Source organism: Epinephelus moara, chromosome 19 (assembly GCF_006386435.1).
Source record: "Epinephelus moara isolate mb chromosome 19, YSFRI_EMoa_1.0, whole genome shotgun sequence".
In the NCBI taxonomy this organism is placed as follows: Eukaryota; Metazoa; Chordata; class Actinopteri; order Perciformes; family Serranidae; genus Epinephelus; species Epinephelus moara.
This window is the reverse complement of record NC_065524.1, coordinates 16,823,982-16,840,266: the sequence shown is the minus strand read 5'-3', so window position 1 is coordinate 16,840,266 and position 16,285 is coordinate 16,823,982. Positions and strand designations below refer to the sequence as shown.

Here is a 16,285-nt window from a genome sequence, read left to right as displayed (position 1 = left end):
AGATATGGCAAAAAATATATTACAAAAAATAAATTTAAAAGCTCAACAGCAATGTCTCTTTTCATAAACCATGACCTGGTAACTCAAGATAATCCACAGACCTTGTGAGCAGTTTCATGTAGGAACTATTTTCTTTCTATTCACTAATCCACACCTACCAACCATATCACTGTGAATAAGGAAGTGTGCATCTACTCATGGACGAGAGGGTTGTGCTCGTAACAGTGCAAGATGTAAACATTAATGGCGCCCTCCTCAGCTGAGCTAAACAAATCACCACGCAGAAGGAAGTGTGCATCTACTGCTAGCTCATGTAGTACCACTGAGCTAGATAACATTACAACTCAGTCAACGAAAATGCCATTAATGTTTCCATCTCACACTGTCATTAGCACAGACTCTTGTAGATGCATGCTTCCTTCCACTCAGTGATACAATTGGCAGGTGTGGTTCAGTAAAAAGAAAATAGTTCCTACGTCAAACTGCTCACTACAAAGTCTGTGGATTCAGGGCCGTACGCAGGATTTTTGAAATACCAAGGTCATTTAGTCGTGGTGCACGTGGGGGGGTCAGAAATTTTTGTCAATTATATATCAAAAGCCTTCAATCTGGTGTACTTTGACAGCCAAATTAAGAGGCTACATCTATAAAGAACTACACACATCATATTAGATTAATCCCATCTTTCATGTTTCTCTTCCCACTTCATACTATAGCGTAATTGCCTTTCACCAAACTTTGTTTGTGGTTATTTATAGTTATGTTTGAACCACTTATTCTTTAGCAGGAAGTACTTCTCTTCATCTGTCAGTTGTTAGTTATATTAATTTTTATATCAATGAAAAAAACAAATCCGTGTTACTAAATTCTTACATTTTTACATGTATCTCAGCATAGCAAGTTGGAAGAAGACATATTCTGCCATGTATGAAGAGGGGAGACTCTCTGGAATCTGGCAATATAAGAACCATGATGCTGGGACATTCTGTCACTTCACAGTTGTCCAAAACATGTGGTTTGTGCCAGGCGGACATGATTGCCAGTATTTTTTCATTATTGCAAGAAATTCCATTGACTCATTCACAAGTCAAAAATGTGTTTTATCTGAAAGAAACATGCAATATTTACATCTAAGATCATAGAAAAATAGTCAACCAAGTGCAATGATCTCCTCCAAGATACTATTTGCCACTTTGCAGTAAAAAAAAATTCTGGACGTTTTCTTGTCGACATGATCTTGACTTACTTCTCTGTGCTCTGTGCTGCTTTTTGGCCTGACCTGAACGTTTTTTGTTTTTCAGTTTCAGTTATATATTGAGGGGACATTTTGGGCACTGTGGTATCCTTGGAAAGCTCTGGGCCTGCACTTTCATATGATATGTATGGCATTTCTGTGCGACCCTGCATTCGTGAGTAATCCATCTAAGAATAATGTGTGTGCAAAGCTGTATGAAAGCTGCGTCGATTAAACAAGAGTACCAGAATTTTCTTTTTTAAATAATTGTTATTATAGAGAAGAGAGAGTCACTCAATCACTTTCCATCGGTCCTCCCACGTACTTTCACCGCACAAATGAAATGGTTTATTTTTATTTTCATTTTATTCATTCATTTAGGTCGGGAAAAAATACCGAGGTCATGACCTCGGTGTCCTCAATGGTAGTTACGGCCTTGTGTGGATTATCTTGAGTAATTGGGTCATGATTTCTGGAAAGAGACCACAAGCACCACAAGCTGAGTGCATATCTCCAACACTCAGCAATTCACATCAAAACAGTCCAGATTGATAAATATGTCTTTAGTGCTGGTAAGGATCTGTATGTGACCACTGTTCCCCTTTACAAATGCATGTTCTCTGTGTCTTGATAAATGTCAATGCTGAACCTCTGGTCAAAATGGGCACACATTAATTCAAATAAAATACTGGACCAAAATATTTACAGTATCCTTATAAAAAATAGTTTGACTTTGCCCATTGAAGCACAAAACCATGAGTCAATCTGAAGTGAAACAGCACAAACACTGTAAATCTATGGATCGCCATCAAAACAGAAAAGAGGCACATGTCTTGCTGGTGGGTTTGTTCGTTATGAAAGGCACCAGAGAGGAATTTTGCTGCACTTCTATTATCCAGGAGAGGGGAGAGGTCGCCTGTGGATCATCTTTCATGCGGGAGAAATGTTTGGAAGAAATCCTGAAATATGTGAGGGTACTGGAAAGCAACACGAAGGTGCCTTTGCTTTTGTCTCTGACTTTGAAGTGGCCTATTATCTGCTGTTACAGGCCTTAGAATAATAATTGTTTTTTTTATGTTTGGGGCAAAAAACTGTCTGATGCAATCTTATTATCAGCTTGAATAGAAAAAATAGATGATTGATCAACAAGAAAACTGTTGTAAGAAATGAATGAATTCGTGTAGCAGGTTGCTCAGATGAAGAAACCAGTCTCTATGGCTCTGGGACTCACAGGGTTTTTCTCAAAATCAGACCATGTTTTCCTTTTTGTTGCCACGAAAAGATCACAACGATTTTTATTGGTGATTTCATAATTGTATAGTTGCAGTTCAAATATTTGGGCTCTCAATGTTTGATCATTTTAACCAAAATACTGCGGGAGAGGCCCACAGCAAAGGAAAAGGGTGCAAATAAGCCCAACAGCTGGTATTAAGTGACGTCCATGTGATGTCCATGTTGAATAATCATGCAGCTTTAAAGAGCATTTTAATTTCAAAGGTTAACCAGTTTGGTCTCCATAAAACAACTTGTAATGTCAATATAACAAATACATTGGGTTGTTTGTGAATTTTATGCTGTTTCAGCCCTCTCGGTCACAAGCCTATTAAAGGCTAATGGCTTGAGAGAAACTCAGGGTTTATTTTTCAGCAACTGGGCTTTATTCGAAGTCCCCTCACAGCATTTCAATCTGTGTTTCATTATCATTCATCATAATTTTTTACCTCACAATAGCCCATTCATTCAAATGTTTCTCCTATTTCTTCCTGAATCTGGTATTTACAAGGCAACTTTAAAAAGAAACAGATTTGAACTGATGTAGCAAAATCACAACCGTCGTAAAATATGCACTTTTATTGCCAAATTAATACTGAAAATCATAAGCCAGGAAACAAACATTCTCCTGTGTTCAATTAATATTTAATATTAATATTGTACACACTCCCCGAGAAGGAAGAGAGAAGAAAACTGCTGGTATGAAAAGTTCAAGCCCAGTTCTTTCGTGACACCCACGAAAGAAAAAAAGAAAAAGACGAGTCATATTATCCAGACACCTCTCCACCTGTGGAATTATGAAATAACAGGAATCAGCCAAAACCCATCTGTACAAATAATCGAGGTCCACTGCAGGTGTCTGCAGTTTTATATAACAGAAGGACAGCTTGCCATCAAAAGCACAATTACTCCAGGTTTCCAACCAATAAGAAAACGGAACAGTGACATTATAAACCCAAGTGATCAGCTTGTGCTTATGCTAACAACATAACTTATCTAATGTGTCATAATATGGGATGGCCTGCACAGAAAAAGTCCAACAACACACATGAAGACGACGACAGTGTTCCAAAACTACACTGACAAAAACACCAGGGCAGCCATTTGCAGAAAAATAACCAATATTAAGACTTTAACAGAACACGAACGTCATTAAGGTGTCTGTGAAACCACCACAATGATTTCTATCAGCAAAGAAAGCAAACTGTGCAAAGCAATGAGAAAGAAACTTCAATTTGCTGACCGCTTAACACATTGCGAGATTGTTTGGGGTCCAATGTGTTAAAATAAAATGGAAGCACACATTTGAGAGTAAACAGGGCCGAACACACTCTTAAACAACTTATAAGTACACTTGAAACACAAATAAATAATGAAATTATTCAACTCCATATTAACAGACATACAGTATATTGCTCCGTATTTCAGAAGACACAAACCTGCCCACCCACACACATACAGTAGATTCAAACCCCCGAATTCTACACTACTGAACCCAGTTAACATTTAAATTGTACAAATCACGTGTTTGTGCTTCATCACCCTCACACACACACACCAATACTGAGGATGCCGGAGACATGGACGACACTTTCATACACATTGTTCTCAATTACCTGAACAGATTAGGCCTCATACAAGAACTACATGTAGGCACAGAGCTTAGATCCTCAAAGTGCATAAGAGCAAAATGTTCTATTCAAAATCAATGTGTTTGAATTTTTTTATCGTCTCAGATTTTAATGTTAGCAAAAAAAAAGAAGAAAAAAAAGGGTGTTCCAGACACTCAGCCACATGAAAAATACATACTGTTTACAGAGCTTCACAGTTATATATTTATACATGACGATCCTGTTTGAAATTAATGAATAAACACATTAAAGTCAAATTCTCTGTCTCTCGTCTGGCTGCAAAAATAGCTTTGATAAATCATTCCTATTGTTAATTACTGAGGAAAAAAGGCCTTTTGATTATGCTCCCATCATAAATAAGCATCTTATTTTATTACAACCGGCCAATAACATCTATATACCCTTAAAAAGACACTTAACATATATTAGAGAGTAGGTTCATGCATGAGGCCCACTGTTCTTAATTATCTGATCAAATAAATTCACATGAACAGAACAGAAAATAAATACAACACTTAATATAAAATGAAACATTCTCTTTGGAAAGAAAGGCTCAAAACTGATCATAATCAGGGAAATGGTGAACCAGTTGGTCAGTGAAAAGACAGTTTTCCTCTGGCAGAGTCCTTTGCTCTTGAGAAGTTGAGGAAATGAGCAGAGCTCCCCCTAAATTTGTGGTCTGCACCACCCTGCGAAGTCGAAGCCGTACGCGAAGATCCCCTGATAAGACCCACATGGCACTCCACCACCACCACCCGACTGGAAATCCTGGAGAAAGCCCTGCTGCAGAGTCAGGGACAGCTGCTATGTTCTCCCTCCGTGTCAGCTGATGGCTGGAAATGTTTCGCCTCACTCCAGCTTTGACATCTCGTATCTGGTCGTCATGATTTCCTGCAAAATAATATGCAAATATAAACTTAACATTTTTGTCCAGGCAATCAAGTTTTCATTTTCAGACAGATATTCCCTGAAAACCAATGTTACTGCCTGTTATTATTCAGATGAAATGTACAGCTTCACCCCCCTCAGTTATTGTTAAGCTTTCCATTCTGTCAGAGCACAGCAGTTCACAGCTATAACAGTGACAACTGCATCACTTGAAATTCTTGCAATGTTTTAAACACTGGGTCTGAATTTCAGACGGAGGTAGACAAAAGCAGGATTCCCATTTCCAAACAGCAACCATCAATTTGTCCTCAGATTTTGCTGATTTTATCAGCTGTAGCCTGTTAAATGTACCAATGACCACAACAAGCTGTGATATGGCCTGGTTCTATAGTGCCACGACACATCACTGTTGCACAGGATGTGTAAAAAGGACGTTGCAACAACTAGTTGGCAGAGCAAGCACAACTGTTCAAATGAATGCAAAACATTGGGCCCTTTCATCAGCTGTTCTTGACAGGAAATTTTTCTTAACACCTGCTCAGGGGCAATACACGTTGCGCCTTTGAACCGTCGCGAGGTTGGGCGCTGGGTGCTACTTTTGTGCCTTTTTTGTGCCAGCTTTTAAGAGCGTGGTGGCAGGTTGCGTCTGAGGTTGCTAAGCAAGCTCAACAAGCACGGTACCATAGCCTGTTTACCTGAAATCCTGAGTGCAGAGCTGATCTTCTTCTTGGCACTGTTAATGTGTGTGGGCATATCGTCCGTGGGACAGATGTAAAGCTCTGGCAGCCCTGCACTAAAATGATCTACTTCTCCTCCATATTTATCACAGACTGATATTTACTGAAGAAGGGAAAGAGATCTGTCGGATGTGATTGGTTGTTCCTTGTTACATGACATGCGCTGCACGTTGCTGCGTTCCAAAAGTTGAACTCAGTTTATCTCAAAGAGCAGCCATCGCGGCCTGAAAAATGGGCACTTGGGAACGTGTGCGTACCACAACGGTGTTGCTCTGGCGTTTGAGTGCGCCTGCCGTGCGTCGATATTAAAAACAATGAATTTGAAGGCGCAAAAAATGCGGCATCCCCTTAAGCAGTTTTTCAAAATGTTTTCTTAGTTGTGATTTGTTCTTAGGTAAGAACAGAATCTACGCACACTCAGGAGCATGCTTACACACATTTAAGTGCTGACATGTTTGTCTTTAATTCTACAGTAGTATAATAATATCGGATTTAATTTAGAATTATATTTTAATCATGTATAATGTTTTTAAATAATTATTGTACAAAGCATAATGGACTCTATGCACTACAGAAACACTTTAATTCAATTCAGTTACGTTATTTGGGAACCATGCCATCCAAACAGTAGTGATTGATCACACTATTTATAGGCCCAAACTATTTTTTGGGCCCCAGATTGCAGATTGAGCTTTTAATTTATTTTTTTATTATTATTATTTTTTTTTTTTACCTCATCACTTGTTCTCCCTTCTCTGGATACAGCATTCACTAAATAAATAATAGCATCATCCCATGCATCTTTTTTTTTTTTTAATACTGATGCTCCTAAATCTAACAGCTTGTTGTGTTGTGTTGTGTTGTGTTGTGTTGTGTTGTTCACTTCCTGCAGAGTCAGCTCCACTTCAGAGCTACTGAAGTTTGGTTTGGAGTCTGGTGCTCGATTCTCTTTAAACTATTGTTCAGACATCCTTAACTTTAAATCTCTCAACCTTTCTTTTCAGTTACTCTGTGTGCACACAGACCTGTAGCCATGCCCTTTTATGTGGATTGGCGGGGCGTTTACTTATGCTAATTAGAATCAACTGGCATGCACTTGAAATGGTATTCGTCAATGTAAGAACAACAGTGGAACAATTCAGCAGTTACAAAAAATGTCATGAATCCAATATAGATTCTTCTTAGGACCTTTTTTAAGAACAAAAGTAAGAAAATACTTGACATTGGTGAATGAGTCTCATCACCCTCGCTACAGCACCATGCACACCGCTTCACATGTAAAGAAATCCTAAGCACGACAGGCCTGCTGTGCCTAGTTGGAGGTGCTAAGCTTTTTAGGGGAAAGGTTTAGCGAGCAGCCAGTATGTGCTTGATTTCAAAGTAGTATGAACAAAAAATGTGATTTTAATCCCTTAAATACCACAGGTCCTGTCGTCAGTCCCCACATCGCCACTAATACAGCAACTCCAGAATAAGTCCTGTTTATTATCAAGCAAGGCTTTCCTTCTTACCATTTCTGGACAAAGTTAGTCATCTCCACATATCTACACCACATGTCTCTGGTTAGATGAATAAGGTGTGTGAATCCTGTCATTATATATATTTATAGATTCTAAAGTAATTCATACCTCATCTGAGTCGAGCAGGACGGGCAGAGCTCTGCAGTGACAGAGACAGAGAGACTCTGTTAGAATCACACATGCGTTGCATGAGAACACCACCAACAATAAAAATAAATTTGATAGGATGCTTACACATCAGTGAGAGAGCTAGGAATGTTCTCCTCCACCCACTTCAGGTCGTCCTCCTGGACAAGTGGAAAAACAAGGATGAAAAGAGAAAAAACACTGCCATCTGCTGAAACATGTGACACATGTACAGCTGCATTTCCTAAATGTGGACAGCTACTCCTAACATTGATGCTTATTTTTTTAATAAACCACACTGAAATTAAACTAATCAATACAGAATTATTCCAGACTAAGTGTGCAGTTGTGTTACTGACCGGGTTTGTTTCTGCAGGCTTCGCTGTGCCATTCGTCTCATTTTTAGCTGCTCTCAACTTTATGCCATCAGCTGTAAAAAAAAATAAAATAAAATAAAAGTGAGTAAAAATTAATATGACATTACTAGAAACTGCGTTCTGAGTTAGTGTACCGATGTTTGTAGAGGCGATGAACTCCTCAATCTCCTCATCGTCAGAGTCATCAATGAGAGGTGTGAAGGCATACCTGTGGATATTGAAAATGAAGCAATCAGTAAAGCACAGTAAACAATTAAGCTCATGTTGGTGATTTTATCAGTCAGCAAACTACTCGCCTTTGGTTGTTTGCAGATGGTCTCCACAAGAACATTATGACGAACAGAATGACGGAAAACAAGAACCTCCAGAAAGCATCTTCCACCCACAGCTCGATCCAATCCTTTACACAAAACAGGTCCAATTATCAATAAAATTTAAACATCAAACCATTTACACTACGACTGATAAACATGCCAAACCATACTCACAGACTGGCATTCTGCTAAGCGGAATTTTTTTGCTGTCCACCCTATGAAAATGACAGAAGCTGGGGGAGAAAAGGAAAAGGTTTCTGGTGATTCTCCACTTTCTATGAATTTTATATGGATAAAAATGTAAATAACTAAAAATTGTAAACGCAAGCACAGAGCGTGGTGTTGTAATTTTAAGTCTTGTTGTACCACTTACCAATGACAGCAAATATTAGTGTGTTTGTAAAGTGCCTGTAGAGAGACAGCTTGACGGGGTTTCTCCTCAGCTTCAGAGTCTTGATGGTTTGTGCCAGGCTGACAAAGATGTTAGTGGCAGTCAAGGTAAACATGTGGCGGACATTACGTAGAACACATATAATTATATTCCAGCTCTTTCCTCCAGACACTGAGTCACATGTAAACAAAACAAAAAGAGTGGTCACTTCACTTACCCACTTCAACAAAGCAAATGAATGGGTAATAAACGTGGTTGATGTCAGAAAAAGCCTGAGCTGCATAGTTTTGGCACTCCTGTGAGTCAGGTTTCGTAACAGTCGTTACCTTTGGAATGAGGTGGAACTGGAAGTTAAAAGCATAGATTTGCAACTCTCCAGTTGACCCCGTCTTAACTAGGTGTACCTAATCTCTACATCTGCATATGAATACAGAATCTGCAGATAACGCAACAAGATTTTGGTAGAGAAGCATTTTAGTTTCTGTTTGTAGTCCAGGTAGTTTGGACTTAGCATGTTTGAGTGTGCTTTGGTAGCCTGCAGGTAAACAGGTCATGTGTAAGCAAAAGAGGTGAACACATTAGCCAGAATACATCGTGGAACCCATCGGCTATCAGCTGATTATGATGTAGATTTTTATTATATATTAAAAAATGTATCAGCACTTAAATGCAGGTATCTTTTCATAGAGATTAGCCGAAATAGCTGACACATGGAAGAGGAAGTTTTGGCCCAGATATCCACTTGCTACATGTCCCGAATTATCGGTCGTTGCCCCCAGAGGCTTATTGTCATCAGACCGATAGCCAATGGGTTCTGAGACTGAGGTGTACCCAATAATGTGGACAACTGTATATATGTGTATGTTCTGATTTTACATGTTTTATTTTAATTAGCTAATTCATAGATGTACAGGTGTATTCAACATAAGTTGGCAAAAACTTACGTCTTTGTCAAAGTGGTATCTAAAGTTGGGCAATTTGAAAATGTTAACCATGAAGCACTGTAAATTTGTAATCAGTGGGAACTATTCCTCTTACAACTCTCGGTGTTTAAACATTTTTTTGTCATTAACAATTTCTCAAATAAAAATATATTGCAATGGAGCATTTTTATCTATATTATCCACCCGTGTGGCACCCATGTTTTAAACAGGACCACCTGTAAAGTGTGGTGGGTGAGCATGCAAATCAATCACTTCTGCCAAGTCGTACCAAGACTGTCCCATAATGTAACACAGCAAAATGTGATTAACTGTGCAAGAAAAGAAGCAGTGAGAATGAAAAATTTAAAAAGCAGTTAAATCATCAACCCGATAAACATGAGCTGCTATAAATCTCAGTGGAGGATGAAACCATGAATGATTAATGCTGTATGTCTCTCAGCCAGCTTGTACTATAAGTGCTCTTTCTACTGCTAATTATCTGGGAGGGGAAACAGACAGCTGTAGATAAACCTCTCCTAGTCTAATTTGGGCTCATGTGAAGGAGGTGAGGAGCAGAGAGGAGCCACACAGGGAAAGGTTGTAGGTGCACAAAAGGATATCCACCAGCATAGAGAGGAGTCAAGCAGAGCCAGGGGAATGTTGGCCAGCAGGGCCAAGTCAGAGTCTTTCGCCTAGAAGGGGAGGATAGCGCAGGACCAGAGGGCACAGGGAAGAGGAGAAAGACGTGGAAAAATCACAGACAGGCTGGGAGATTTAAAAAAAAAAAAAAAAAAAAAGGCAGCAGGGCCAGTAAAACAAGAACCATTCACCAAAGTGCAAAGAAGAAAACACCACATCACCAAACCTAAAAGGCAGGAAAACTGAAAACCACTTCATTAACAAATACATCCACTTTGCTGTTACATGAGAGTATGATAACTATTGATAATTGGTGCAGCTGAGGAGTACACTGGAAGGATATGAACCAGATGGCGCAGGAGTCAAACACAGCCAGAACAATTGCTGTAATGAGAGCGGGGCCATTGTCTCGACCCTTGATTTATGGCCCCACAACAAATCAGGGAAGATGCACAAATTGTATTGTAACGTCATGTCAATGTTACTACAAAACAATCTGACAACAAACCACAGAGCTTTAATATTGTACTGCTGATTCTTATTTAGTGGTGAAACAATGGGTCGAGTTATTGATTACAAGATAGTTTTGATCACTGAATAGTCTATTGTCATTTGCCAACCAAAACAAGCAGGTTACAACTTTGCTCCATGTGTTTGCTTTCCTCTGATTAAAAACTGTTAAAATCTTCCGGTTTTAACTATTATTGGCATTTTTATAGACTGACCTCGATTAAAAACAATAACAAATCAGAGAACACAACTCACCCCAGTAATCCTCAGGACACCTTCAATGCTAGCAAAGGCAAAGTAGAGGATGCCGAGTCCCACAACTCTGTGCATTACTTGCCCCAGTCGAGGCCTAAAATCAAAGAGACCGAGAGAAAATCAAAAAGTTGAGTGCCTGATATGGTTTGAACAATAATTTTGGATGTTACCTGTATGTACGGATATATGCTGACATACTTTACAATGCCATAACCGAGGCTGACTATGATGACGAGCAATCGAGCCAAAGTCCTCTTGAGGGCAGAGACCAGCTCGGCAAAGATCAACAAACCTGGAGCTGAAGGCAACAGTGACAGGGAATAAATTACGTTTAAAAACCAAACATCTTCCCATCTCACATGAAAAAGGTCACAACGATCTGTGGATACTCACAAGCAGAGCCGACAGCATTAGTGTTTTCATATTCGGCACAGAAGACGGCCTTCTCCACCATCCCGAGAAATATGACCCCAGCTATCCAGAACTGGATCCTCAGCAGATCCTTCCAGTAGCACGCTGCCCAGATAAACCACAGCAGGGCATACAGGATGTACACTACGCACATCATCATGTAGAACTACAAACAGACAGAGAGGGATAAGTCTATAAACACATATGGGAGCAGTTGTTCTTCATTAGCTGGAGACCGAATTCCTGACAGTTCATCCAAAAACATCTACTTTTTTCAGAGTACAGACGATTCATTCAGCTTCAGTTTGATCTGCAAAGGTCTGGAGTCAAATTAAATTAAATCCACTCACTTCCCTGGAGTAGATTGTACTGGGATAACCAGAGCGACAACTGTATGTTTTATTGTGTTTTAGATGAACTGTCACTTTAAAGCAGTGGACACATATTTTGACTCCATTGTAATAACTAAAAACAGTGAAATACAACCCTCCATTAGAGCCAGGACAGAATCACAGGCACATAATATCAAAGCACATACATTTTAAGAATGAGTTCATTCATGTTTCTACTCTGAAGTCATTTACTTACAATCATGAGAGGCCATTCTGTGATAGAGATGAAGCCATGGCTGCCTTTCATCACCACATTAACTGGGGAAAAAAAAAAAAAAAAAATTCAGACATTAGACAAATGATTTCCAATACATTAAAACAGTTGGTAGCTTTTACAAAAATATTTTTTTCTTATCAGCTGAAACTGTCACTTTTTTCACACAGCACTAAATGAAACTGATAATCTGTGAAATAAATTTTACTCTGCTGGCTCTATTAAAGCTTTTAACCGCCTTACCGCGTATGATCGTAAACAACCCGTGAACTGTGGTCAAACTATCAAACCAGGCAGCACTAATCATATATGAATCAAGATTCTGTTGCTACATTGCCTATTTCCCCCCTCAGATGTTGTCAGAAATGTATTTTAGTGTACTGTTTAGCTGTAAAAGTGAGAAAGTTGGTCCTGCTAGAGTGCGGTGCTTCATTCTTTAGTTTCCAACATGCCGCCAGGTCACAAACTCTCATTTTACAGCTAAACAGTGCACTAAAATATGTTTTTGAAAACATTTGAGGCAAGAAACAGGCAATGCAGCAATAGAATCTTGATTCATATTTGATTAGTGCAATTTAGTTTTGACCAAAGTTCAGAGTGACTGACATGATTGACAGCTGCTTTAGGGACTCCTTGGCTGTGACTGGTTGTTTTCAGTACGCCACAGTCAATTCTAGAGAATGCCATTAGAAGTAGTAGGAAGAGGATGAAGGTAATGATTTTTTTTCCCCCACAGACTATCAGTCTCATGTACTTCTTTCAGAATATAGTGACAGCTTAAGCAAACATGACACAAAGGTATTGTCATAAAAGTGACAAGCTGTAGCTTTGAAACTTTGCTTCTGGTGGTTTTGAAATCTGACACTTGGATGCAAAACAGCTTTGCGTTTTTGAGCCAGCTTCTGATGAATGAGGGAAGTCTGCACATTAATGCACCACCAATCAATCGATGCTTTTAACTGCATTTCCATTCAGAATAACATAATATAGAGAGATAAAGTTCCTCTATGCCAGTCACACAGTATATTAGTGGCTCTTTCTGCTTATAAAAAAATCTCACCTGTCAAATTCCAGTTGGAATCCTGTTTACTGGACTCAATCTTAACAACCAGCAGGTATGGCCCATCCTTCCACGTAGTGGCAATGACGTTGTCTTTGATTTTAACACTGCTGTTCTTCGCGGTGGTGCCACTGTCATACTCCTCGTTAATCCACCCAGTGTCACTTTCAACCTATAGTATCACAAAAGTAATGTAGTTTATTATTGCAAATCTTTTTACACCATGTATTCAGAAACCATTTAAAAAAACAACACTGAAAAACATTTTCTTACTTTTAATAGTTCATTCTGTTACTTTCTTAGACCTTTGCTAGCTTTAACTTTCACTACTCTACTCTAATCAATGAGCAGTAATGTTTTTTCTTTACACGTACTTCACCATCAACAGGCGGACCGACTGTACGTGGATCTGCCTTGGCTTTCTGAAAAACACAGACAGTAACCGGATGTTGAGAGATAATAAATGCCATGATGCGAAGTGTGTTACCATGCTGAGGAGAGTAATGTAACAAACTTACTTTGAGCATTGGGAAGGAGCGTAATCCACTGTTACACATTATCGGACCATGTCTGTGTTTGATGTATTCTCCTGGTCCAAGGGGATTTGGATCCATGCCCTCCCCACGACTTAGAGGAGTTCTCTCATACATTTCCTATAGACAGCAACGGTCCCCAATCAGCATTCACAAACAATCAGTGTCCAGATACATTTTCTGTTCATTAATATGGCATTAAGCTTTTGTACTTACTTCAATATTGTTGAATTCATTGTGACAGGGGTAGTATTTTAAATACCAGTCAATGAAGAAGGACACATTCTCAGGACATCCAAAATGCAGAACTAAAAGATGAAGACAGAGGTGATGATAAACACAAGGGGGAAAAGGGCACATTTTTTTGCGATTGATCATGAGCACATTTTCCAGGTCTTACCTTTCAGTTCAATGTCAGTGTCTTTATACATGGATTTCCTTAACAGCAATGGTCTTGAGGTCTGCGAGACAGTAAATAAATATGTTTTCTTATTGATCAATATATAATCATTAAGGCAGGATGGGGGATCAATGGTTAGTTCAAACCCAATCAGCCGCTTTCTATGTTTGCAAAGAGGGAACAAGACCTGTGGATCTGGTTAATCAGAAACTTAAATGTGAATGTGTGTGTGTCTGTGTGTAAGAGGTCTGTATGACCCCTCCAGGTTGTGCCCTGCCTCTCAGCAAACTCAATACTGCAACTAGATATAGTGACAGACACAACAGAGGGAATCAGACACTTCTCCGTACTTAAATTATTGATCAAGGCTTTCTATTTCTCCTTGGACTGAGTCTGGGAACTGTCTTAATACTGATGAACTGGAGGAGGGACATCAATGTACAAGTACTTGACTGTAAATCACCTTCCAGGTTTCATATTACAACAATAAGGTGATATGTGTTAATGACACAGAACCAAAGACAAGGATACACATATTAAGGTTTATTCAAGGAACTCAGCTAAATAGGAAACAGTCTTTGGACAGCTGTCTAAGCTGAGCTAAAGCCAGCTAACGTTAGTTAGCTGATGGCTAACCTTAAAGTGAATATCAGCCCTTCTCAACAAAGCTAATGCTAATTAGCTTACAACATACTCTACTCTTTCGACTGGCACACATTATCCAGGTCTCTCAAGGACACCAAGTGGCAGTGGAGAAGGTTTAACACGATATAATTAATACAGGACAGATTACATGACTGTGTCCACACTCCCAGCTGACAGCAGGCGAGCATAACAAGGCTAATGTAGCTAACGTTAGCCAACCGGTGCTGCAGTTCTCCAGTGTTTACGGGTTTAAGATACTCACATTTACAACTGTGATTATCCAAAGCCCTGTCTCTGGTGCTGCTTCGGTCGCATTTATGGTATTGAGTAAAACTGCAAAAAGGACGGTCCATGGATAGAAAACTCCTCTGGCCGGACAGCTCCACGTCCTCATCCTGACTGCAGCAGCCATGTCGTTGTGTGAGTGAACACGTCCCTGCAGGAGGCGCCGTGAACAACCGGAGGAGGACTCAGGGTGACGTTGACACCTACCTGTCCCAGCTGGAGTTGCACTCTGTTTATTTTTATAACAAAAGAACAAAGTCTCATGCGGTCATAAGATGCATACTAGATCTTCCGGGGTTACTGTCAGCCATTGTTTCATCACACTGACTAAACCTATCCACTTATACTACCTACAGTCCATCCTTACAGTGGCGCCCATAGAAATGTTTCATAGGGGTGGCCTCATGGGGCTGGTGAACATCTAAGGGTGGCACACCAAAACTTAAAAGCCATAACTGGATTTTTCAAACTAGTTGAAAACTAAATCAATATGGAGATTTAAGGAATTGCATACAGATACATTTTAGTTTCCTCTTTTACAATCAATGGTACCTTCGCGACGAAAGGGTTCAGTTGGGGTAGTTCGGGCATCTGATCAAGATGATTCCTGGGCGCCTCCTGTTAGAGGTGTTCCAGGTATGTCCCACTGGTACACACTGCCGACCCTGGATAAACAGATGAAAATGGATGAATGGATGTTTCCAATTATCTGATTTGCATAGACTTATTAGACACAACAATCCTGTTATAATGTGTTACATATCTATACATGTTAGGTGACTCATTGTTCTACATACAGGCTGGTTGTCTCTATCCTTGAAAAAGACACATCTTTAATTTGAAGGAGTTCATTGATGCTAGTGGTGTAGTGGGGGGTAAATGCAGGTTTACGGGGTATACCCACCTCTTTTCTGGCCATTTATAGTATCAGCCAAAAAGCCATTGGAATATACAGGAAGCCCCCCCCTTGAGGTGAGACTTCAAGGGACCCCTGTTCCCTCAATAGAATTGAGCCAAACTTCGGAGAGATATTTAGCCCCACATAACTGGTACCAGTAGATGCATTAGGTATTCTAGTTTCACAAGATACCACACGTTGCACTAGCTTAAAAAATTTGGACACCAAAGCCTCTTAAAGACCGTAGTATCAGCCTCCAGTTATCCTTGCTGGGGCCCCTCCTTGAGGCACCACTGCATGCTTACCTGTGTGCGACACAGGCATCCACAACACATACTGAAAATTACATAGCTGTGTATACATGCATTGTTATTCTCAGTTATGTTCAATACAAATGAAGCATCTTGCCATAGTGATAGAGGACAATTCACAGCATCTCCTACACCAGGCACTAACCATGTAGGCTGCAGCATATTACCAGAGCAGGCAGCACCATCACTGAATCTATTTAGGTCCTAATTTTCGGTCAGTCTCTAGATTTTATTTATCTGCTTATGTTGTTTGTTTGGCAATTGAATTTTCAGAATAAGATCATGCATCAGTGCCAAAATGGACCTTTCTTTAGAGTGA

General features: G+C 39.7%; 1 protein-coding gene across 1 annotated transcript; it reads right to left on the bottom strand.

The window, feature by feature from the left end:
• Positions 1-3,130: 3,130 nt before the first annotated feature.
• On the bottom strand, positions 3,131-15,363 carry tmem87b (transmembrane protein 87B). Its single transcript, XM_050070596.1, has 20 exons — positions 15,310-15,363; positions 14,735-14,986; positions 13,828-13,888; positions 13,644-13,735; positions 13,413-13,547; positions 13,269-13,316; positions 12,895-13,066; positions 11,817-11,878; positions 11,211-11,394; positions 11,016-11,115; positions 10,818-10,911; positions 10,034-10,105; positions 8,473-8,581; positions 8,274-8,332; positions 8,082-8,185; positions 7,920-7,993; positions 7,768-7,838; positions 7,517-7,569; positions 7,391-7,421; positions 3,131-5,028 (listed from the first exon to the last, which is right to left on the bottom strand). Exons 1-20 carry the CDS (start codon positions 15,346-15,348, stop codon positions 4,987-4,989), a joined length of 1,854 nt encoding a protein of 617 aa, XP_049926553.1. The 5' UTR covers positions 15,349-15,363; the 3' UTR covers positions 3,131-4,986.
• Between the last annotated feature and the right edge of the window lie 922 nt (positions 15,364-16,285).

Bases quoted from the DNA above. Each gene is read 5' to 3' on its own strand.
- tmem87b (XM_050070596.1), bottom strand. From the start codon at position 15,348: ATGCCCGAACTACCCCAACTGAACCCTTTCGTCGCGAAG. The intron at 14,987-15,309 runs GTACCATTGATT...AAAAATAAACAG, and splicing joins TGAACCCTTTCGTCGCGAAG to AGTGCAACTCCAGCTGGGAC. The intron at 10,912-11,015 runs GTATGTCAGCAT...CTTTGATTTTAG, and splicing joins CTCGGTTATGGCATTGTAAA to GCCTCGACTGGGGCAAGTAA.